At 36.3% G+C, this 18,053-nt stretch overlaps 1 protein-coding gene across 2 annotated transcripts in view; it reads left to right on the top strand.

Annotated features, from left to right (window-relative positions):
• Positions 1-18,053, top strand: part of plppr1 (phospholipid phosphatase related 1) — a 100,676-nt gene that overhangs the window by 80,903 nt on the left and 1,720 nt on the right. For both annotated transcript variants that reach the window (XM_038299013.1, XM_038299012.1), the window contains exons 4-6: positions 4,409-4,541; positions 6,497-6,747; positions 10,788-10,964. In XM_038299013.1, the coding sequence (XP_038154941.1) occupies positions 4,409-4,541; positions 6,497-6,747; positions 10,788-10,964 (561 nt within the window). The remainder of the gene's footprint in view (positions 1-4,408; positions 4,542-6,496; positions 6,748-10,787; positions 10,965-18,053) is intronic.

Genomic DNA, 18,053 nt, shown 5'->3' with positions numbered 1-18,053 from the left:
TTTCATAAAATCAAAAATAAAACTGTAAAGATTTTTCTCAAAATCTGTTTTCAATTTTGAGGAAACAAGGAAAATAGAAACCCTTTTTTTGTTGAATAAAAATAATAAGAAATCTTTGTATTTAGTTGTTTGTGTGTGTGCATCAAGATCAAATATATCAATTTCTATCTGAAGGTACTATGCTGTGCGTGTACCTATGTGAATATACACACGTGTGTATAGATTTATGAATATACTTTTTATTTATGTCTTTATTGAATTGCTATTTAGATTTAGGACTTTTATGTAAATTTAGAGACTGGACTGGATAAATCATTCCTACCTCCTGCTCCCTTTTCAAGATTTTACAGAATATTTTATTGGAAATGAATGTTGTTACTTATTATTTTCAGCGGGTTTTTTTCTGTTGGATTTTTTATTTTTCAAAAATAAATAGATGAATAAACTATAAACAGAAATGTTAAACTTGCAGGAGTATTGATCAAAAATGTATGCAAAATCCTCAGAAATAATCCAGCGCATACTGTGCTAATCAACTCTCCAGAAATGTAGCATAGTTTGTTGTGTTTTGTATTAGTGTCTATGTTACAGTCAGAAATCCCGCTTTTAAAAATTAAGATGAAGCTCAGAGTAAAGTATAAACATCTTGTTAACCTGAATAAACTGACTCATTTTAAAAACATATTTTAAAAATATTAAATAAATCATTTGGTCTAAAAAGTCATATACATGTAGCAATGACTGTTATATTACTTATTCATTATTTGGGCTATTATTATTATTATTTCAATAGAATGGACCCAGTGCCTGTCCGAATCCTTGAAACTAAAGAATTAACCACAGGCTCTTTTTAATGTTGTCTGGTTGGAGCTGAATTTAAAATGCCACAGTTGAAACAAGCCGTGAAAAAAATGCTTCTACTCTGCAGACGGCCGAAGGCAACAGGCCTGTGCAGGGAATTGGATGCACTAGATCTGTATCCCAAGACAAAATAAGACGTTGTAAATTGCAGTTCAGCATAATATTTATGTTATGTATTTAAAGTTTGTTTTTCTAGAGTAATAAGAAGCCAGGTTTGTATAATAATACCCAAAACACTGCATATTAAAAGTCTGTTAATTTATTTATTTTTTCCAATGTCAGTCTGTTATTGAAATATACCTTTACTGAAGGGCTTAGTAGTTCTTTTTTATAGCTCTTGTTTAACCTTTTCCTTTTTTGCTCAAACATCATTGTGTCAGTTGAACTCCGAGTTGTTCCTCAGTGTCTAAACCGATTTGTGCCGATGGTCGTTTTCATTCGGTTTCCATGACATTTCTTTAAAGGAAAGAAGAGACAACATTCAGTGAAACAATGCAGCCATGCAGTAGTACCTGTACTACCTAATGGGCAGTCGTGGGTGAGCGGTTAGGGTGTCAGAATTGGATCCCAAAGGTTACCGGTTCGACTCCTGACCCGCCAGGTTGGTGGGGGGAGTAATTAACCAGCGCTCTCCCCCATCCTCCTCCATGACTGAGGTACCCTGAGCATGGTACCGTCCCGCCACACTGCTCCCTTGGGGCGCCATTGAGGGCTGCCCCCTTGCACGGGTGAGGCATAAATGCAATTTCATGGTGTGCAGTGTTCACTTGTGTGTGCTGTGTCACAATGACAATGGGAGTTGGAGGAGTTTCCCAAAGGGCTTTCACCTAACCTTTACAGTAGGGAATCAGACTCCAACCATACAGATACTTCTGGGCAAGTTGTAGCTGTTTGGAAATGTTAACATCACCAGCTGGAAATAACTTGTTCGTGCCCCAAAGTTCAAAAGCTTCAATGCTAAACAGGGGATTCCAATAAAACTCTTATCAATATTGAGTTATTTTTTTTTTTTCTCTCTCTCCGATTAAAAAAGCATTCATGAGGTGGACCAGTTATGACTGCATCCAAATCATCTCAGATTTGTCTTGATGTCTCTACTGGCACGGATTATTGATTGATTGACTTTATTGATCTCATAGTGGAGAAATTCACTTGTCACATCAGCTCAATTGTCAAAAAGAAGGGGCCTAAAGGAGGAACAGGGTGCATGGGGTATATACAATATACAGTATATGGTGCATCCACACACACACATACATATATATTTATATATAAAACAGCTGAAGTATCTTAACAGGATAATTGCACAGGGTTATTGCACAGATAGATGATGTGTGAAGCACACACTCTAATAAAGTTGCTTATTGTCATAACATTAAAGCAATAGAGTAGAATTAATGAACATATAATGTGCACAGATCGAATCGGGCCAAAAATTAATAAAAGTATAGGGCATTAAGGAGTGATCTTATAAGATTGTAATCAGGAAGTCTTTGTTCCCATAGTTAATAAGAAAATCATTACAATGTTTTACTTTCTTTAACTTCCCAACTTTCCCTGAATTGTTTTAAGATATTATGTGTGTGTGTGTGTATATATATATGTATATATATATATATATATATATCTTTTTTTCTGTTTTGTTCTTTCCTCTTTCGGCTCCAATAAAAAATGCATAAATTGATTATTATGCTTTATTCAAAAGCAGTAAATATGTTAAGTTGACAGAACACAGCAAACAGGTCAGAGTTGTGGAGAGTTTTAATGGTTAAGCTTCACAACACCGTGTTTAAGCCACCATTGAACAAAAAATGAAAGCATAGGTAACAGATGTGTTTCTTCTCGTTTGCTCACCCACTCTTTCTGCTCCTCCTCAGTTGGACATGTACCATATCATTTACCTGTGATATGGAAGTAGACTCATAAATCATCCATCCTTCCATCCATCTTCTCCCACTTACTCAGTCAGGGTTTATGGGCGAGAGGCGGGATGCACCCTAGACAGGTCACCAGTCTGTCGCAGGGGAACGCAGAGATGCACCAAGACACACGACAATGCACACCCACTCACACCTAAGGATGTCAATCAAGTTTTGGACTGTACCCGGACAGCGACCCCATGCAGGCACAGGGAGAGTATGCAAACTCTATGAAGAAAGAACCAGGTCAGGAATCGAACCCAGAACCTTGCTGCAGTGCTACAAATGGCTCCACTGTGCAGTCCATGCATTATTCAATTATTAGAAAATAAAATTATTTTGAATTTACAAACCAGGTTCTCTTTTTCTCTGCATCCCATTAAATGATCCATTGAATGGTACTAGTATTTAACCCCATGGTGAGGGAAATGTGATAAAGAGCGCACTATAATAATGTAAAAGAAGGTGCTGTAGTCGGATAAAACCTTTGTTTTTTGTTCCCAATGGTCATGATGCTCTCATCTTCTGGAATATGGTGGCTGGATGTTTTTCCTCAGCAAGAACAGATAAAATCAAAGTGAATAAAATAACATGGGGTTAAATACAGGGCAACCTTTAAATAAAAAATACAACAGCAACGAAAGGCGGAAGTCAGACAGCAGATACTGTGATGCAGGTTCATATTATCTGAGGAAATAAACAGACATACTGCTATAGACATTACAATGGAGTGGTTTATATCAAAGTGTTCCAATGCATAAGAATGCTATTGTTGAAATCTAGACCTAAATCCCTTTTGGTAACCTCTGTCAACAGACTCCTTCTATCTAATTCTATTGAGCTTGTGGAATTTTGTAAAGAAGAAAGATTTGGATATTTAGTTTGTAGATTTACAGACATATAAATGTAAAGTTGCAGCTTTATCTGCAGCAAAATATTTTCCTGCAAAGGATGGATTCTGGTGAGACTGGAGATGAGTGCAACGGATCCTGTTCAGCATTTATTCATTAAAGTAAAACAAAAGTCGATCCTAAAAACGATTTTCCCAAGTCCCTTACTCTCTGTTGGTCTCTCAAATAACCCTTTAAGCTTGTGTTGCAAGAAGTTCAAGAAGTATGAATACTTTTCTAACAAATGGATTTCAGCATTTTTAACTAGCAACCACTGATCATTCCTTTTATGCAGATTGAGGAAAAACATCCCCACAAAAGGGAGAATAAAGCAACTTTCCTGAGGCACCAAACAAACTCTTAGAGGAAAAAAACACCAACACATAAAATACCGAATACTTTTTCTAATATACAAGAATCGCATTCACAGGCTCCTTTAAAAACACACATATATTCTATAACGGCATGCACCACCCTAGGCAGCAGGCAATGAGTTCCATTTTGTGTGTCCAGCAGCAGTTTTTCCATTAGACCTGATGTAATGTCCACTTCATAATGGACCTGAAGAAAGGCTGCATTGAAAGACACTATTTTATGAGCACAGGCCAAAGTGGGACAAAATGTCCTCATGATTTTTCATAGCATGCCGAGGGTTTTCTTCTCTGTTTATCCTTGTTTGTCTCTTTCTCTTTTCCCTTTCTGTTTGTCTCTTGACCTCTGAATCTCTATGTGTTACAGATCTTTATTGGGGAGGTGTCCATGTATTTGATGAAGTCAACAAGGGAAACCCTCCTGTCCCAGGAGAAAACGATAGTAACAGGAGACTGTTGTTACCTCAATCCACTTATTCGCCGCATCATTCGCTTTATAGGTAAGAGCGTCACCATCTTTTATTGTCTGAAGCCATTGATGTCGAGTGAAGAGAGCAACATCTGCACATATGTTAGTTCTGGAACTTTTAACTCACACAAATATGATCAAAATCTAATGATTCTAACTTTAAAATTCAGTTTGGAAACAAATGATGTAACTTAAGATGCATAAAATTTTATAAAGTCTTTTAAGAAATGAAACATTGTATAGTTCTTTACAAAACCATCAAGATCTCTCAACTTTACACATTTTTTTAACAACCAGACAATTAAATTGATTTAAATAGGATTTGTTATAGATCTAAGTGGAAGAAACATGATTTCTGTTAATATGTTTTAGCTCATTTTGCTCTGATCATTTCCATCTCCAACATCTAAAAAATAATCAGTGAGAGGTAATAATGTATAAAGTGTCCTATTTATTTGCAATAATAATAAAATACTTGTTGCCCGAAGTGTTGGGATGACATTTACCTCAGGGCTGCAAACAATTATTTTATTTTTTATTATTTTAGCTCATCTTTTCTAGTTTTTTTTTTTAAATAATAATAATAATAATAATACATTTGATTTATAATGCACTTTTCATCAAAAATACCTCATAGTACTACAAAAAAAAGTATAAAAAAAGAAATACATAAAAATAAAAAAAATTAATGATTTTAGTTTTTTTTTGCAAGTCTGGGCAAATGATCAGACTTCCTACAGAGATTTTAATGGGATCATTCAAACCATATTTCTCTTTAAATAAATCCTTATCAATTGGTTGATACTGTTTTGAAACACTTTTCAGACAAGTCACTTAAATTATACTTCATATTTTATTGAGTAATTTCTCCGATTTAAAGGATCATTTCGGGTCTTCGCTATCCATTCTATTCCCCTCCCATCTGCTCCCTTCTCCCTCTAATCCCCCGTCTCTATTTCCCCCCGATGCCCTTCACACAGTCCCCGTTCCTCACGCAGACACCCCTTCACACTCATACACATGCACTGAGCAGCCACCCTGCACCCAAAGCCGGGATGACAATACAAAAGACTGTAATTTCATGGCTAAGCAGGCTAGATAATCAGTAGCCATATTTCACAGCAAAGGGAAGGCAGACACAGACACTGGTCAGGGTTGGTGGGCTCAAAGTGTCAGTGCAATCATTCATATTAAATGTGTTTTTTTGTTTTTGTCTCTGTTTACATGCTCACTTTTCCTTCCTGCTGAAAATAACTAATGCTCGTTGCAAACATATTCCTCCTCTGTTTTATATTTATGATGCATTCATTAACTAAAGTTGGATTGAAATAAAAGCGCCCTCCCTGTTTGATGGGCTCCATATTGCAACTGTTAACACCTGACCAGGAGAATGAGTACAATTTGCATTCAGTGGTCTGTGTCAGTGTTTCTTCATTCAGGAAATACTACAGCGTATTCAGTGGAGCGATTACCTACCTAATCCACCTTCCCTGTGAAAAAAAGCTCCCCGCCGATACGTAGTCGCACCAATTTGAAGAGAAGTCAGCCTGTGCATACATCCTTAGTCGAGCTAATCTATGTGCATGCTGAGATATTCTTGCCCAGTAGATTAGTGTGAGGATTGTTTGTTTGTCAGGCAAAAAGTCCCACTATAGTTGCATGTTGTTCCCAAACTGTCTGGAAAAGCACTGGATTAAGTAGTGTTTTGCAGGTGCCGATAAACATGAAAAAATAAATTAATCTGTGTGAAAATATCAGTATTTTCAGGCTTGTTTACCTTTCCTATTGTCTAAAACTTTCCATCCATCCATCCATCCATCCATGCAAACATTGAGTTTGAAGCATCTGTCGGTTCTGGGGGCTAGACAGCTGCTACCCAGTTTAACCTTTCACAAAACCAATGTTAACGTCAATGAAGTGTGTTGTTTGTACAAACGGTTAATTTTGTTTCTTTTCCACCAGCTCATAAATGTTTTTGTCTTCCAGGTGTTTTTGCATTCGGCCTGTTTGCCACAGACATCTTCGTCAATGCAGGCCAGGTAGTAACTGGAGGCCTCTCGCCTTACTTCCTGTCTGTCTGCAAGCCTAATTACACTGGCACAGAGTGTCGGTTCAATCACCAGTTTATCGTCAATGGAAACATTTGCACTGGAAATCCCATTGTTGTAGAGAATGCTCGCCGGTCGTTCCCCTCCAAGGATGCTTCACTGAGCGTTTACTCTGCTGTGTACCTGACGGTGAGTAGAGAGTGCCTGAACCCAATGTTTACTTTGGGGATTCTGTTGTATTTAATCATCAGCAGCTCAGCTTGATCCTATTTTTCTTTGACCTGTTTTTCACAATATATTTTTTCTAAAAACTAAGCTAGAACCCTTAGTTGGTATAAGAGTGTTCAGTTAGCCCAAGGTTGCAAACTGGAGTTTTCTCCTGTACTATTGATTGGCCCTGAGCTTCTTTTTAGAAAAGATTTAGAAAGTGCTTACTTTGTTGGAGGATTGGTATAGATCAGGGGTCTGCAACCTACGGCTCCGGAGCCACATATGGCTCCTTGGACCCTCTCTAGCGGCTCTTAATAGTGGCTAAAATGTATATAAGGAGCTAAATAATTTACTATAATATATACCTGTATCAATAGCTTTAGCATTTTTTATAAGATGGAAAAGAATGAGATTAAAAGAACCAGAAACCTGTTTTAAGAGACATTTTTCTATTAATTAGCTTGAAAATTATAGGTTTTAACATTAAGAATATATGAATTGATTGTTTGAGATGGCAACAACTAATTTCCTATACAAGATTTTTAAAAATAATATGTATTTTGCGGCTCTAAACAACTTTTATTTGGTCGTACTCTGGGCAAAACGGCTCTTAGGATATGAAAGGTTGCAGACCCCTGGTATAGATTATGACCAAGAATGGAGGAAACCTGGAAGCAAAAAAGGTTGAAGTGATGAAACATAACAGCTATGTGGTAATATGTCAAAAAATACCTTTTAAAATCCTGAGATCACTAAAAGAAAGATCTCAATATGTATATTATGAAGTATTTTTATACAAAAGAAATAGCAATTATATCAGATAATTATTTTATAAAAAATTAATGTCAATGTTTTCATGTTAGAACTGTTATTATTAAGATAATTAAACTAATTTGATTGTAACTGCAGAAAGAATGTTGCTGTTGATCCACATCTGATTTATAGATAAGGTCAAAGGTCCAGAACTACTAGCAGTGAGCAAATCACCTTCATTTGATTTATTTAGGGTTTTAAAGCAAAACTGGCATGGTTGTTTTTTCCCCATTTTCTTTTTTTTATTACCTGTGATCAAGTTAATCACTTTTTATGCATAAAAAAAATAAGAACAAGCATTTTTAACACACTGGACTGAATATAATAAATAACTGAAGGTGCAGCAAGATACTAGTCATAAAAGCTGCTGAGGTAAAACCTGCAGCTGCCCAGAGACAGATACAGTTCATAGCATTGTGTAAAAACTGACACCGCAGACTTCACTAAGCAGCTCAACCTTGGACACTGAAAAAGGTATTTATTTCTTCCCAAATTCAGCTTTTTTTCCCCATTAATGGTCTTCAGGGTTTGATCTTTTAAAAGTATACTACAGTACATACCCTTAACGTGTATATCATCAATCAAAAAAATTTAGAAGATCAGTTTTTTATTGGGATTAATTCTATATTTCTGCAATTCAAACATTTCTTCAATGAAAAATTTTTAATAAGAACATTAGATAAAGGTCATTTATGTAGAAATAAAATCAGATATGAACTCGACCCAATTTATTCATCGACTGTATAAGAATTCTTAAAGACTGTTTTTTCTTTTGGACATTTTGAGTAATGCCTTTCTGCTTCCTATCAGTTTTGACATCTCTGATTAATACCTGAGCTAACTTTATCTTGTGGTTCCAATTAAGTGTGGGTGTAGAAAACTGTTTAATAAACTAAGTGCTTTGATTTCCACATCATAATTGTTAATGACCGGTTTTAAATCAGCACCCTAGGATCCAGTCTCTTCAGCTGTCGTTTAAGCCTCAGCTGAGCACACCCTTAAAAAGGAATCACTGCAATGCTGTGAAGCAACTGCTTAGTCTTGTCATGGCACTAAAGCAACATTGGTTTGCACAAAACATGCCCTTATTTATTTTGTCATCTCTTTTTATATAATAACTAGGAGTCAAACAGGCTGTCAATACCTGCTGACGTATATATCTCCCATGGATGTTTTTTTTTTTTTTTTGTGTAACATTGTGTCTTGATGCAAAGAGATGTTTCAGCTTTGTAACCTCGGAAAGAAAAATTACATTTCTATGCAGGTGTCTTTGTCTTTCTTTTGAAGAAAAGCCTCTATGAGCCAGCTGACTTACAGTGTGCAGCAGCAGGCAGGAGAAGCCTTTTTCTGAGCAGCATAAAGCAAGGGAAAATCCTCGCCATTCCAACGCCGTCTTTCATATCACATAACAATAAATTCAAAAACAAGGCAGATACAGTGAGAGATCCATTTTTCCGATATTTTGAGTGACTTTTCAAAACCTAGATACGAAAAAATTGCTCATACCTTGTATAATTTATATAGGTAAATTCTTATTTTTTCCCCTGCAAAGGCAGATTACCATCGCCATAAAGCATAATGAAAGACATTTACTGAATCCCACCTTTGGGATTTATTCAATTCAAATTCAGTTCAGTTTATTTATATAGCGCCGATTCACAACACGTCATCTCAAGGCACTTTACATTTCACCAGATCATACAGTCAGATTGATTCAAAGTTTTCTTTCTAAGGAAAACCAGTTGATTGCATCGACTCATTGACTTGAAGGCAATCTCTCATACTAAGCATGCTTGTAGTGACAGTGGAGAGGGAAAAAAATCTCTTCTAAAAGGAAGAAACCTCCAGCAGAACCAGACTCAGTGTGAGCAGCCATCTGCTGAGACTGACTGGGGTTCAAGGAAACAGAAGAAGATATAAAAAGAAGCCATTAGATTTTACTAAGTTAAAACATAATTCCAGCACTTTAACTGAAAGCGTTCTAATTTATACCCAAACATAATAAATAGTAAATTTCTACTGACAGAATTGGTTAAAAAGAAGTCAATTTAAGATATCAGTTTTAATCTTATATAATATGGTTAAAAAATTAACTTAATTAATACAGATGATGGCACAATATTAAAGTAAATCTCAAAGACCTGCATTTAACATCACAGTTACATCATGTACATTGTTCTTTAATAATTTATTTAACAAATAGATGGAACCAACGTACTTGGTTACTGTGGTTACAAGATTAGATACTTATGTTTACTCTTTGTCCACATCTGTAAATTTAGTAGGTGTACTGAAACACACAGCAGTGACAGGTGATCACCACTACAGAATACAGCTCGCATACCAGGATTTGTTTTTGGTATAAAAGGAAATTAGGACCTTAAGCATTTACGCCAAAGCAATGCAATTATGGCTAAAAATAAGAGTAAAGTGAAAGGCACACCTGCTTGTTTTTTTACCAACAGTTTGTTGTAATTGGATGTTTCACAAGTAGTGAAATGGCAGAGGTCCTTTTTATTAGACTATTGCATGTTTATGGCTAGCTGTTTTTTTGCATACATTCTGTAGTCTTGATAAAAGATGTTCTTGGCATCTTTTTGTTCATTTTTTAATTTACAGGCTTTTTTGTACCTGAAAGTCTCAGTTGATCAACATAAAAACTGTCCCCTTGCAGGTCCAGACACACAAACATCACTATTACTCAACAATGGCCGTCTAGCACAGTGTGTGTTCTCGTCTTGGCCTATTTATTACTGTTTTAGTCAACTAGATGAAAAATATTTTGGTTTTAAAATCTATTAAACATCACAAATTCCTTCCCTATTTAAGATTGTTTACTTTGTTGTACCATTTTACTCTTGCTAATATGCTCTATGGGGAATAATATTACTTTACTTGGGTGTAAGGATGACTCCTTTTTAAAGCTCATCTTGTAATTTTATTCTGAGTTTTAAAAAGCTTTGGTTTAAAAAATACTTTAATTCATATGATGCAAGGTTTTCACATTTTTCGTGAACAATGTTTTCCTCTGGGTTTTGTCTGTCTTGAATTGTTAAAGATTTGACTGCCTTGTTGGTGGAATGTCTTTCTTACTCTGTAGATCTGTCTGAGCCGTAAAGCCTAAACTGCAAAGAAAGAATGTTAAACTAAAAATCCTCTTCATTTTTTAAATATAATTGATCATTTTTTCTCCTTTTTGTCTCTAGATGTACATCACCAGCACAATCAAGACCAAGTCCAGCCGTCTTGCCAAGCCCGTTCTCTGTCTGGGCACGCTCTGTTCAGCTTTCCTAACCGGCCTCAACCGAGTGTCTGAGTATCGAAATCACTGCTCAGATGTTGTAGCTGGATTTATTCTGGGTTCAGCCATTGCACTCTTTCTGGTAAGGGTGAAACAAATAAGCTTGAACACTTAAACATGCAGTAACATGGAAACACTAATTATAGCTTTGCTGTAAACTTCATCATAGTTGACTTACATTTTAAGAGATAGACTTACACATATAATCACAATCATGAAGCAGGGGGAGCATTATGCATGTCTGTTAAAACTGTTTCTAGATAGAAAATCCTAAATATTTAATTGCATACTTTCCTATCATGGTAATTGCAGCTGCACATGTTTTAGTGTTTACCTTTGTAAGCAACAAATTCTGCCCTTTTATGAAAACTCAAAGGTTTTATAGTCTTGCTCTAAATTCCTGTCATCTCTGACATGCACCTCTGTTCTGGTTGAAGAATAGAGTCTTTACAGTTTAATACTACCACTACCATGCTTAACTATGATTATGTGTCCAGTGGAATATGGACTGTTATTTTTTTTTAAATGTTATGCTGAAAGATCAGCAAGTTACATTTTGATCTCATCTGATGTGAGCACATTCTTCCACATTCCTTGTCTCTCATACATGACTTCTTTAAAGCATTGTTGCCAGGGGTGGAAATTCACTCCAGCCACTGTTTAATGCTATTAAATGTATGAAATTGTTTGTAAATTTGCACAGAGAACCAGCCACGGAGAAAGGTTGCAGTCAAACAGAAAAAGAATATTTAATTTGTACCACTGACCTCTAAGCGTCTCCTCCCATTATCAGTAAACGAGTGAACATTAACTTTAGGAATGAGATGTTACAGGTTCTTGCATACTAGCTCTCGCATACATCTGCATGCTTACAGCTCTAGATTAGGATGCTGGTTTATGCTTCAAGCGGGAGATGTTGCCGACACAGTGTTTGCATATTTTTACACCGTGTACCACAGAACACAAGCTTAAACTCCACCTCGTGTTAAGTAATCCTCGCCTTTTTGCATACCCAAATGGAAAGAAAATAACTAAGAAACTGTAAGCCCAAATTACACGTGTACATTTACCGTTTACATGTGGGATATATCATTTGAAAACTAACACCTGCTTTCTAAAAATATTAATAAAAATAGTGAGATAAAACAAAGGCGAAACTACATCAGTTCAATCATAACTCATGTTTTTTTTTATTAATTCTGTAGCTCTTTTTTTTGAATAGCAATTAAAGGATTATTAAAGGATTGTAAAGAAATTTTTAAAAAGATGTGCCTCATGCCATGCAACAATTCAATAAAATGTAATAATGATTCCGATCTTGTGCGGGTTTTAGCTGCAGGTGTAAGTCACAATACAGGGCAAAATTTGTTGCTTGACGGAGGTCTGTGCTCTCCAACTGCTCTTCTAATCACACTTGAAATAAAATGGACACCTGTGACTTCTGTAGGAAATTGTTCACAATGGATTATATACAGGGGTACCAGGGAGGTTGACAAATACTTCACCTTTAAAAAACATTTCCAAGAAAGCATTCATCCTTTTCTTTTCCGTTTATAATTTTATAATGTCATGATTCAATGTAGCTGAATAAGTTAAAGGAAAATAAAGTGAAAGCTGGTGTTCTGAAGGTTAGCAGGTAGATGCTGTGAATTAGGAACAGAAAGTTAATGCAGTGGATGTATTAAATTCAGGCTTAAATCCCACCTCATGTTTAGTTGCATGTTGTCTCAGTTACCATTATTAAGTCAGAAAATTGTTGTCACGTTCGTTCCTCCACAGATATATTAGTAATCTATTGATTTTAACAACAAGTAAAATAAAGATAATTTATTAGAGGATTCAGATAGTGCTTTACTGGTTGAATAGAAGGTACTTGCTAAGGATCCATTAGTTGATTGGGCTGACTCGAAGAGTAGAGGAAAGAAGAGAAAGTACTGATGTGGCACCTGCATTTCCAATGAGATCAGCACTTCTCGTTTCTAAAGAACATACTGTACTGGGGAAGAAATGCAGGACCAGGAAAAGGAGAAACATTGAGGTAAACATCAGGTTTGATTAATAGCTTTATTTAACCTGGAAAATAAATTAGAAACCAGAGATCTGATTAATTCAGATATAATTCTGTGGTAACAGATCTTGTTAGCTACTGAAATGCTGTCACGCAAGACCACAGATGTCTTGCTCAAATCAAAAAACCATCAACTATGATGTGTTGTCAAGCAGTCTAGCTTTCATCTAAAATCAAATTGCCTTCATTAGCTGCAAGTTTTTCTGCTTAAAGTTTAAATTGCTCAGAAATTATTACTGCTAAAACTCTTAAGATTTTGGCAGTTGAGGTAGACGACTCCCTGAAGAGGAAGCAAAGTAAACAGATTCAGTTGCAGCCTCTGAAGCTTCATTACGTGGAAGTTCCGCTCGGCCCTTAGGGGGGTCAAAGCAGGAAGCAGCACTAGAAGCAGGCAGAGACGCAGGAGGAAGACTGAAGAGGAAATGTGGGATTAAAGTAGCTGCTCTGCTTGGTCAGGTTGGTAATTTAGCTTCTGACTTCACAACCAGTGTGCCATTACTTCAGAGAGAAGCTGGAAACGGGGCAATTGAGCTGCTATTAAGCACCTTTAGATGTATTTTAGTCCAGGAAGTTTTCCCGCTGAAGGTACCAACCTGCTCTGACTTTAAAAAAAACTCCTGTTTGCATATATTTTAAGACAAAAAAACAAAATGATGTAGATAAGGCAACTTCCTGAAACACTTTGTTACATATTGTTGGAGTAAAGGTGTTAAATATACCCTCTGAGACCTTAGGAACGCTTCAACAAAGACGTTTATTAGTTTCTAATGATTAGCCGTGTCCAAGCTTTTGTCCAATATAAGCCTGTTTGTTGTTGCCATGACCCGGATGACTGAGAATTTACACAGGCATGTCCTAACTTTTGCTTACCAACTGTTCGTGATTGCATTCACACGCAAAAAAAAATCTATATTTCTACGTTTGGAAGCCCCTTAATCCTGTTATGGCTGGTATTTTGTATACCGGTGAGATGCAGTGTATTCATCATAGAAACTGTTGTCAGTAGGAAAGTAGGAGAAGAAGCAACTGTGGCACATGCATACTTTTCGGGGACTGACCTATAGAAATTGACGTGCATTGATTCAGGGATCTCATGGGAAAGATTAACAGGAGAAAGTCAGTCATTGCATCAGCAGTTTTCAGAAGACTCATTTCCATTGTATTAACAGCATAACATGAAATGGGGAGGGCTCTGCCTTTGCTACACAAGGACCTAATAGCTTATGAAGATCCTGCCATGTGAACACTATGGCTGGTTGATGGATTTGCAATTCTTATGTGATTTAATCTATCAAGACAGAAGAGAAGCTGAGTATATATTTAATCACCAGGCTGTCATTTTTCTAAAAGGAGACGTCTGAATGGACTCAGCAGCTAGAAAATATCTTTAGTCTCATTTGTTTAAGTGGCAAATTTGACACATGCGCTTTTGTCTTACGTCATGCTGATCAAATGGCTTGTAATAACACATTGAGGGAAACTGATTTGCTGGTACTAAATTAAATTTTTAGGAAAGCCTTCAAAGGAAAGTTCAGATTTCACCTTGTACTTACTTGGAACAAAAAGTGATGGCTCGGCTGGGGCTCCTTGCATCAGTGGCAGGACACAAAATGAAGAAGAGCAGTCTCCGGTGGTCATGGGGCGGGGATGCATCAGTTGGATGAGAATTAGAATGCTGGAGTCATGCAGAAATGTATTTAAAGCAGCTGCATCAGCTTACAGTTTAGACTTACTCTGACAGGTATTGACGTAGGAAATTCATTGTGATGCTGGGGAGTTATTCGTAGATTCTGGCCCAGCTGCTCTCTTCCTCCAGGTCTTTGGAGCACTAGAGACCCACGGCCCATGAAATGCTACAAACACAAGATCCTTGAGAAAGCCCCAGTAGTGAGTCGGCCTGCTTCACTTTCTTCTTTGCCACTGCCTGAGGGCACGTTTGGTGTCTGGTGCAGTGGAATCTCCTTCAGGCTGCTATGTTTGATTAACTAAAGGATAGAGGAGTTCAGAAGCACTGCAACCTGACTGACATGTCTGCAGTTAGTACCTGACTGATGGTAAAATAAAGGTGAAATATCCCAGAAACTGCACATATATATTACCCTTCACTCTTTACATATTTAGAGAAAAAAAAAGAAAAAAACAAGATCCTTTTGTCCTTTTATTTTTGGATCGGTCCCAGCTTACAAGTAAGAAAGTTGTAATTATCACGGGTTATAAATTTGAGTAAAGTGGGGAACACCATAAGCACCTTAAAGTTGCTGCTGAAGCATGTATTTGTGTAAAAGTGTCAGCATTAAGAAAGAGAATAGAGATGAAGCGCCAAGCTGACTTTAAAAGACTCCCTTAATGCTTGATTGATTTTTATAGCCTTATAAACTTTATACAACAGCAGTAATTGTACTGAAGCAGAAATTATGGTCACATTTTTCTAGAGAATCACTTGTATACTGCTATTCATTTTTAATGGAGCGGGATGCTTGAAAGTCATCCTGAATCTTTATGTTGGGAATAAAAAAAATTACAATAATTTTTTATTAACAGACCCTTCTGAAACGTATTCCACTGTTCAAACCAGGCATGAACTCTTGGCCAATTCACAATAGTTGAGTTGAACCTCGTTGTTCTCCTCTGTCTATCTGTATTTCCACTTCAGTAAAAGCAGTTCTAAGCTAAAGATTTCATGATTGGTAGTTGTAATCTTCAAATTTAAGCTTTGGAGGAAATCCTTGGTCAGTTAAGTAGAAACGGAAATAACTCCACTTCCAAATCAATTCCCAGAAAATATTGTGCAGCCATTTCCAGTCCTCAAAGGGGTAGAGGCATGTCCCTTTTGAGAGTACACGACCTTTTCACAAGTGCTGCTCGGAGTTTGACATTTATGTTTTTAAGCTGAGTTATTTAGCAGGTGCTGTGTGGATTCATATAAAATTTAGTGCAAAATGGATGTATACTCATATTTACAAAATATTTGGCTATTGTACCAAAAATGCATCTATAAGGAGGATAAAAACTAAATAAGACTTGAACATGATATTTGGTGACAAGGATGAGATGAGAGAAGATTTAAGCAATATTTTTTTTTTAAAATAGGAATTTCCTTTATTTTTTTTTTTTTACAAAAATTATTGTTATTTTTTAATAATCTGTAATAAATAATAATAATACGGTCCACGTTTTCCTTGAACAAAAGTTTTTAAGTTTGCCCAATTGTGATATGGACATAATGCCAAATGAAAGTATTTTTAGTAAAATAAATTCAGCTTACTATAGCTTAAAGTTGATATCTTGATAAAAGAATGATCTAAGTCCCGACTTTAACTATAAATGTAGTCATAACTGTAAAGAGGCATTTTATATGTTTTCAATGAAAAATATCTTTACAATAGCAAATTGTTTTATTATGACTAAAACGTGGTTTAATTAGCAGACTGAGGCCTCAGTAGTCCAGCGCTGAAGCATTTATAAGCCTGTAGCCTATTTTCCCTGCATGTACTTCAGGTTGGATGTTTCCTCCCTGATCTTGTGGATGTGACATCAAGCATGTCCATGATATATGGCTTTAACCTAGTAAAAAATAAACTTTATATTCACTGTGCACTCTGAAACTCAGAAGAAACGGCATTCAGCTCAACTAAGACACCAATGTCAACTCCACTTAAGGTGAGAAAGTAAAAAAAACAAAAAACATTAAGTACGAGCAGGAGCTACGAGGATGAACAGAAGAATGTTCTGTGTTTTGGCCACAGGTGGCAGTATTCATAGAAAACTCTTAGACTTAGACTTCTTTATTGGGATCTGGTGAGCCGGGGATAGGCAGCGCCTGTCTGCGATGTTCTTGATGCAGGGGAGCGGCGCCCCCGTGATCTTCTCCCCTGTCCTCACCACCCTCTGAAGAGACTTCCAGTCAGAGGCCCTGCAGCTCCCAGACCAGATGGAGATGTAGCTGGTCAGCAGGCTCTCGCTGGTCCCTCTGTAGTAGGTGTGAAGGATGGGGGGCGGGAGGGATGCTCTCTTCATCCGACGCAGGAAGTGCAGGCGCTGCTGGCCCTTCTTCACCAGTGAGGAGATGTGGGGTGACCAGCTGGGGTTGTCAGAGATGTGCACCCCCAGGAACTTAGTGCTGCTGACAACCTCCAAAAAAATACTTTGATTTGACCATAAATGAGCTTTCATAAAAAGCTCTGAAGAAGATGCCAGCTTAAGTTTCGTTGATGATCTTAGTGTGTTTGTTGGCATTTCATCAGCCGTTCTGTAATTACTATATTTTTCTTGAAATCTGTTTGACTCTTTTCTATGGACAGTCAAATGTGAAAATTAAACTAAAAAATAGCTTAACATTTTTATGTAAATCGATTTTCAGATCCTGTATCTATCTATAAATGTTCTATTTATATGTAAATCTTAAATCTACATATAACATAGATTTAGATATAGTTTTGATATTTACATACAAATATAACTTAACATTCATATATAGATATAGGATTTAGAAATAGATTTAACATTTAGGCTTTTTTCCGGTGGCCCAGAGGTCCATCAGTTCTTTCATTACGCTGGTAAAGATTGGTAGGAAATAATCACTCATAAAAAATCTTTGAATTCACCTTATACTGTATATTGATTTATGCAGAATGAAGGATTGAGATATTTGTTGCATATTGATGCTGTAATAATGATAATGATTAGGGCTGCAACTAACGATTATGTTGCAAATCGATTTATCTGTTTTTTTTTGATTCATCGATTAATAATCAGCTAGCCAAAGATTCCTTAAAGAGGATTATTTTTATTATTTTTTTTAATGAAAATAAACCATGTGAAACTAAAACTTTTCCACTTAAGGAGTTCTGGATAGAGCATATTGACAGATGAAAAAGATGTTGTTGTTTTTTTAACTTAAATGGAAAATATGTATAATTTTATACAATTTTGATATAATTACTGGTCTAAGTGGGTTGCTCTCTCTAAAGGCATGTTTTAGAGTCTCTCTACTCCAAATTAACGATTAATCTATTACTAAACTAGTCGACGATTATTTCAAAAACAAAATAATTACGATTGTTTCGTAATCCTACAGAGTTTTGATCTCTACGTTAAAAAGAG

Source organism: Cyprinodon tularosa, unplaced genomic scaffold (genome assembly GCF_016077235.1).
Source record: "Cyprinodon tularosa strain WSP-4 unplaced genomic scaffold, ASM1607723v1 ctg418, whole genome shotgun sequence".
NCBI classification, from domain to species: Eukaryota; Metazoa; Chordata; class Actinopteri; order Cyprinodontiformes; family Cyprinodontidae; genus Cyprinodon; species Cyprinodon tularosa.
This window is presented reverse-complemented; position numbering and strand designations above follow the sequence as displayed.